The sequence below is a fragment of the Fragaria vesca genome, linkage group LG1, assembly GCF_000184155.1.
Source record: "Fragaria vesca subsp. vesca linkage group LG1, FraVesHawaii_1.0, whole genome shotgun sequence".
Lineage (NCBI taxonomy): Eukaryota > Viridiplantae > Streptophyta > Magnoliopsida > Rosales > Rosaceae > Fragaria > Fragaria vesca.
This window is the reverse complement of record NC_020491.1, coordinates 9023355-9031168: the sequence shown is the minus strand read 5'-3', so window position 1 is coordinate 9031168 and position 7814 is coordinate 9023355. Positions and strand designations below refer to the sequence as shown.

The 7814-nt window shown below is 39.9% G+C and overlaps 1 protein-coding gene and 1 pseudogene across 1 annotated transcript; one reads left to right on the top strand and one right to left on the bottom strand.

Annotated features, from left to right (window-relative positions):
* Positions 1–646: 646 nt before the first annotated feature.
* On the bottom strand, positions 647–7338 carry LOC101306177 (annotated as a pseudogene).
* Positions 5364–6598, top strand: LOC101290803 (cold shock protein CS66-like). Its single transcript, XM_004287819.1, has 2 exons — positions 5364–5658; positions 5768–6598. Exons 1-2 carry the CDS (start codon positions 5455–5457, stop codon positions 6353–6355), a joined length of 792 nt encoding a protein of 263 aa, XP_004287867.1. The 5' UTR covers positions 5364–5454; the 3' UTR covers positions 6356–6598.
* Positions 7339–7814: the final 476 nt, after the last annotated feature.

Sequence of the window (7814 nt, the reverse complement as noted above, 5' to 3'; positions counted from 1 at the left end):
TATATTATGATTGTGGCAATCCATTTATATTAGGCATATAACTTGCAACACCAAAAAAAAAAAGGCCACATTTAAAAGTTTGCACAGGGCCTCCAATTACTCAGGACCGGCCCTGGTAGTAGCAATATGATTTAGATTGAACTCTATCACAAGCAAGTTGACAAGAAAATAGCAATCTCATGTTGCGCAGTTATTGAATGGTAAACGGCAAACCTAAACTCACCTCCCCATTGAAGCATTTGTAAAGCAGCACGAAAATGAACAGGAATCTAACAAGATAGCTTTCTTTGTTTCAAGAGAAAATCACTCTTTACCATTCACCGTCAACCAGTTCATGACACAAAGAAGATTGAAATCCATTTTTTTTATAAAAAAAAGAGGAAAAAAACACTTCTCATTTCTTTTCCACAATTTGCATCTTCATTTACCACGACACCAATACAAGAAAATACAAAAAATTACCTAATGCCTAGTGTATAACACACAAGTATACTTTAAAAGAGGTGATGAGGATCTGGATCATACGGATTTCAAAACTTTGAGACCACTGCCCCTGGCAGTGCTACTTGTTCCCTAGAAAATATAAAGGCTCATCTTGAATGAAAACTAGATGAAAAACATACATCAATTGGTTATCTTCTATAGATCAAGCCGCAGACTGGGGTCTGCTCTTCTTGATGTAACTTCCAAATCTTTGGGCAACTGCAGCATCATATGATGTATCCCATACCTGAAATTTCAGTAATATATTAGCTATCCAATGTAGGAAAAACATTCCAAAACTAAAACACGAACAAGATCTGAAATGACTGCTCACTTCCAATTTCCCTTTCGAGCCTCCCATGGCCAGCAAAAAGGGGTTATCTTGGGAGAACGAAATAGAAAACACAGCTCCCTGACAACATTAAGAACAGTTCAACAATCAATCTCATATAAAAACACATAAATGTATCTGTATATATACATATTGAAATCAGTAGAATTCGTCATCACCATATACAGTAAAAAAAAATCATTAATCACTTACTGCTTTAGGATTCATGGATGCAATGCATGAATGTTAATTATTAGACAAATCCCAAAGCTTCACCTGCAAGTTATAACCATTATGATTATATTAGAGATAGTGGCTTAACATTAAATCCCAACAGCACCCAGAGAGACAACAATATGTGTGTAAGAACTTACCATTTTATCTGTGGATCCAGTTGCAAGAAGCTGGAGAAGAAAAAAAATGACACAAGGATGAGGTCACAATTCAACGATGCCAAAAATATGCCAAAAGATGAGGAGAAAGAGGACTATACATTAGGTGCCAAAGGATTATAGGATATTCCACAAACAGCTTTGTCGTGTGCATGAAGAGTAAAACTGGGTTTAGATTCAGAAGTAGGAGCAGAAGTGGCAGCCCGAATATCAAAACCTTGTACTGTACCATCTTCAAGACTCACCTGGATGGATTCAAAAGTGGATGGTGATCATCAAATTTTAATTATTATCTATCCACAGAAACTATATCCAAACTAAATGCATGTATAGACACATCACACATAAATAAATAACTAAATACAGTTTAAGGTTGCATATTTGAGAATAAATAATTAATGATAATAATATGTTGCATATGCATGTTAATGAGCACCAAAATTGGAAAAAGTAGTAATGGAAATGCATTGTGTTCGTAGTAAAGGAATCCTTCCATCGAAACTTCATAACCATCTTTAGAGGCAAGATCACACACCACAAATGAATTCTCAGAATGTGGATCCCATGCTAAGCTTTCTACATCAGCTGTCACTGTCCACTTATAACCGGAATGTGTTGGCACCCTTCCATCTTTCTGGAATGCATAACAATTGTCAATCCATGAGGAATGTTTCAATCAAGCAAGCTCATTGATAGGGGTTAAGCTTCTAGAGAACATAAATAGATGAAAAGATCTACCACTCGGGTGGAAACAATACCAAGACAATTGAATGATCAAAAGATCCACTGAGAAGAACTTGGGGGGCAAAATGATTCCACGCAACTGCCTGAACCTGTAGAAAGTAGTATGTAGAAAAGGTAAGCATTGAAGCCAAACAATTTGGCACACCATCCAGGCACTGATATCAGGACAATGTATGCGATCGCTATTCGGTAAAAAAAATTTGCCTTGTCTGTATGATGCTCCATAGTAATGTTACATTTTCCGGTAGCCACATCCCAAATTTTAACTTTTTTGTCAGCACTTGCACTGGCCAGTATATTTCTGTTTATTAAAAATGGTCAGAATATATACAATCCGCTGAAGTAAGAACGGGTGGTACAAATTTTTTATTTTTATTTTTTTTTTTAAGAAGTGAACAAACCTGTACTCCTTATTCCAAGCAAGCCCCAAAACTGAATCTGTGTGACTGTCTTCTTTGTATTTAATTGAGGTCTAGCAGAAAAGAAGTTACAGAATTGGTAAAACTGACAAAAGTTGCATGTTTACCAGCTTAAATATTGAAGGACTGAGGCCAAACCTTTTTCCTTTCTGTTTCTTCTTCTCAGCAATACCACCCAATACGACACATGGTTGTACTTCATCAATCTAGAAAACGCAAAAACATTGTTAGAAATTCAATAACATCTTTATACGTCAATGAGACTACTATTAGGAAACAACATACAATGTCAAGATCCCATATCTCAATGGTAGGTTCACCCATCAAACCAACGGCTATAAAATTTCCTGCAACATATACAAACCAACAGCTATAAAATTGCCTGCAACATATACAAACACACATTTAGACGTCAATCAAATACAAAGATTAATAATGTAGAAACCAGAAAGCATAGCTAATTTTTAATAAAACTGTTGTTGGTATGAAGGGAATGGAAGAATTATCTACATTTTGACAATCTAAATACTATGAAGGAAAAAAAAATGCACGAAATTCAGCTGAACCAAATAGAGAGCTAATTCTTTATGGAAATTAAGAAGATTAATTAAGTATAATTCATGGTTATAAGAAATATGATGCATACCATCAACAATTTTCAACCAAAATACATAAAAAGCACACAACTCGTACCTTTGTCTCCACCTTTGAGAGGACAGTCAAGCCATGCTGTGCAAAGGGGAAATGCTGAAATGATTATGTCATGGTGAACATAAACATCTGGTTCACCATCCTCTGTTTCAGTATATAGCCAAATCTGCTCAAACATAACTCAAGAATTATTAGTGCCAGACAGATAAAAAATGAAACAAATAGTTTCAGCCAAGTATTACATGCCTCAAGCTGACTGATATCATCCTCATTGCGAGCACAAACTATGACTGAATCATTTGGGTTGATGATCATGTCCTCACTATCTTCAGAATCCTCATCCTTTGAGAAAAGATAAATGTAAACAAAATCCCGAGTTACTCTTTAATCCTCACAATACAGGGAAACAAACCACATTTTAAGTTTTCAAACTTACATCATCCTTTTCCTTCTTGAGATATGGATCCATATCGTTACTTGGGTAGTAAAGGTCCCCAAACCCACCGCTGAACAAATCAATGCCTTAATTCAAACATAAAAAAGATGCATTGTCAGCTTTAAAACCTTAACGACAATTTCAAGATGAAACTGGTACGAAACCACCGTTAACTTAAGCAAAGTACTATCAGTAACTTTAGCAATGGTTCAAATTCAACCCTTGTCCTACAGTTTTATTACCCGTCCAATCTCACCATTTCAATTGACATGGAAAATCCTATTCTAAAACTATCTAAACAGGCCAAAGCAAATAACAACTTCATAGATTCCACTATCTTTCGAAGTTTAACCTTGACTAACATTCTGACTCTCCATTTAACGCCTCCAACTTAATCACTACAATAACCAACCCCGTCTTATATTCCAAAAATTGAAATGAAAAAAAAAACCAAGATCAAACTGCAATACCATCATCATCCTCGTCGTCATAATGATCCATGTCAAGTTCCTTCAACCCTTCCGTAATGTCATCATACTTGCTCCCTGACTTGGTCACCTTTTCAGCTCTGCCAAGCGCTTTCGCCACCTCTAATGCTTGCGAGACTTCGCCACCCTCACCGGTGGTCTCTTCAACCTCCATTTCTCCCTCATCATCCTCATCGCTCCCACCGCCTCCACTGCACAAATTATAACTACATTAACTCGCAAGACCCACATAAACAACGCACATTCTTAACCATTACACAAACACATTGCTCCTAAACTAGTTCAAAAATCCAATCTTTCCCTATTTACTATCTAAAGACTCCACCTTTCAGGGAAACTAAACACACCCAACAATTTGCTTCAACCAAAGTAAACATCGGTGTCCAAGTAGTACCAAAAAACAATGTTGGGCTGTTCGTTAAATAGAGTTTGGCTAGTAATAGGGCCTTCTAAGAGCTACAGACTTGGTTTCTTGCATCCTTTTTTTATTATTTTTTTTTTTGATACAATTTCTTGTTTCCTTTGATGACTGTTACATATCTCAATTATTACCTAATTGAGGAGTGGCTAATTTCTTTGCTTGATTTGATCCTGGAATCCCATCAAGTTGTGGTGTTGTAACTTTCAGAGGTTTAACCGTTTAATGTAAGGTTACATGGAACATAGCTAGGCGAGGAAATGTCTTGAAGGTTTTGTTTTGATTACATATGATATATGGATGAATCATTCAGAACTAACAAAAAAACTATCAGATTTTTGGCAATGGCCGAGATGTTTGAACTTTGAACTTTGTTGATACTTTTTTGTATGGATGGATGGAGCTTTACTCATGAAGAATAGCAGGAAGGTATAGCATATGAGATCGACAAAATTATCAACTTGAGCCAACAACTTATTAAAAGATTATTCCAAGACGAAACTTGTTCGAGGATCGATCATCATCATCACCTGGCATGGCCTCGATGTTATATATGAGCACTCACCAAAGTAATCTGAATCGAATTCAAACATAATAAACTATTCTCATGTCGGTCCAGCGTACAGAAATATCTGCATGGATAACATCCAGCTCCACCACATTACCTAACAGCAATATGATCAAAACAACCTCAGTACACATCCCATCCAACTATCAAACTATAGCAGTGTCACACTAGATCAGGGTTCATCCTCATCGGCGACTCTCAGACCACCACGTGTCCACCTCTGACTGTTCACCTCCCCCCTTTTGGCCGGCCGGACGCGGTGAACGAGTCACGAGTCCGCCACTGACTCCACTCCCCAGACAACGACCTCACTTATCCTTACCGACACTAACGTCACACTTGTCAGTTTATAGACGACCACGTTTCTAGGGCTAGGGGTACGTGTCCATGCGTTGGATGCCTATATAAACGGACCAAGTCTCCAAACTCAAACACATCTCATCCACAACGAGCTTTACTAAGAAATCAAATACAATCCCGATTTGCAGTCTTTTGTGTTCTCTTTCTTTTACTTTGATTTGAAAATGGCGCAATACCAGAGCGGTTACCCCACTCAGTCTCCCACTGACGAGTACGGAAACCCCGTGGGACGTAAGGACGAGTACGGCAACCCAATTCACACCGGAGCAACCACCGGCCAAGGCGTTCATCCCGTCACCGGAACCGGAACAGGAACTGGTCACGGAGGCGTCACTACTCTCACTCGCTCCGGCTCCAGCTCTAGCTCCGTAAGCCTCGCTCCCCATCTACGTACTCCCATGTTTAATTGATTGTTGTGTTTATATTTGAAACTTTGAATCAATTAGCTAATGGTGTTCTGTATGTTGTGTCATGTAGTCTGAGGACGATGGCTGTGGTGGAAGGAGGAAGAAGGGTATGAAGGAGAAGATCAAGGAGAAGCTTCCAGGAGGCACCCGCAAGACCGACGACCCCTACGGTACAGCCCCGACCACCGCACCTTACGGTGGACAGAACCAGGATAGGGGAGTGATGGACAAAATCCAAGAGAAGATCCCAGGTGGTCAAAAGCAAGATCCCTACAGCACTGGTCAGCACACTAGTGCTACACCGGGTTACGGCGTCGCCGGAGAGCATGAGAAGAAGGGGATGGTGGACCAGGTCAAAGAGAAGCTACCAGGTGGTCTTACCGGTGGACAAGATCCCCACAACACCACTCACACTCACACCACTGCGGCACCGGCTTACGGTACCGGAACCGGGGAGCAGCAGGAGAAAAAGGGCATGGTGGACCAGGTCAAAGAGAAGCTACCAGGTGGTCTTACTGGTGGACAAGATCCCCACAACACCACTCACACTCACACCACTGCGGCACCGGCTTACGGTACCGGAACCGGGGAGCAGCAGGAGAAGAAGGGCATGATGGACAAGATCAAGGAGAAGCTTCCCGCTGGAACTACTCGATGAACGGATTAGCTTGTAAATGATATTAATTAATGGCTGCGGATTGTTTGTGATTTGAAGCTGATACGCAGAGTTAGGGTTCATACTTCATAAGCGTATGTAGGCCGTGTTGTAGTTGCAGACGAGTGTTGAGCAGCCAAGTGTGGTTTGTATAATAACGTGCCTGGTGAGTACGTTTTGCTCACCATGTATGTACGTGTATTACCGTATATACGTTTAGAAAAACATTCTTTCGAAGTTTTAACCTTTGACTATAACATTCTGACTCCATTTAACGCCTCCAACTTAATCATTACAATAACCAACCCCGTCTTATATTCCAAAAATTGAAATGAGAAAAAAACCAAGATCAAACTGCAATACCATCATCATCCTCGTCCCATGTCAAGTTCCTTCAACCCTTCCGTAATGTCATCATACTTGCTCCCTGACTTGGTCACCTTTTCAGCTCTGCCAAGCGCTTTCGCCACCTCTAATGCTTGCGAGACTTCGCCACCCTCACCGGTGGTCTCTTCAACCTCCATTTCTCCCTCATCATCCTCATCGCTCCCACCGCCTCCACTGCACAAATTATAACTACATTAACTCGCAAGACCCACATAAACAACACACATTCTTAACCATTACACACACACATTGCTCCTAAACTAATTCAAAAATCCAATCTTTCCCTATTTACTATCTAAAGACTCCACCTTTCCGGGAAACTAAACACACCCAACAATTTGCTTCAACCAAAGTAAACATCGGTGTCCAAGTAGTACCAAAAAAACAATGAAACAAGTTGAAAGCATACACTAACAAACAACATAGGAATGAAAAAAGGTAGTACTAAGAGAAAGACAAGGAGTTGAAGAGGTTGTTAACCTTTTGTCTAAGATACCGGATTTTATTAACTCGTCGATTTCTTCCTGGGTGGGCGGCTCGGCAACTGCGGGGACTGGCTTCGAAACTCCTTTGGGCACCCATGAAATTGCTGATATCATCATTTGCTGTTTTTTCTGGGTTGAGTTTGGATTGAGGAGCTAGAAGCATACGAGGAGGTTTTGAGGATGCAAACACCATGGTGAAAAGTCCGTATTGCCCCTATGTAACCTATTATTTACGGATACGTATCTGGCCACGCCCCACGCGTATCAGGCTGTATAAAGACGTTTCTGGCCGCGTACCCGGTGCCGTTTGGTTTGTTGGGCTTTGTTGGGCTGTTCGTTAAATAGAGTTTGGCTACTAATAGGGCTTCTAAGAGCTACAGACTTGGTTTCTTTCATCCTTTTTTTTTTTGAGTAAATTACATAGTAGCATATGACCAAATTTAAAAACACAAAAAACACACTTCTAGTAATTTTTATACAATTTAAGACATCAGCCCAAGCCCAAAACTAATGGCATTAGCCCTGATCCGAATTTTACCTATCAAATTACCGTAATACCCTCTCATCTCTAATTTTCCTCTCTCTCTCTC

Bases quoted from the DNA above. Each gene is read 5' to 3' on its own strand.
- LOC101290803 (XM_004287819.1), top strand. From the start codon at position 5,455: ATGGCGCAATACCAGAGCGGTTACCCCACTCAGTCTCCCACTGACGAG. The intron at 5,659-5,767 runs GTAAGCCTCGCT...TGTGTCATGTAG, and splicing joins CCGGCTCCAGCTCTAGCTCC to TCTGAGGACGATGGCTGTGG.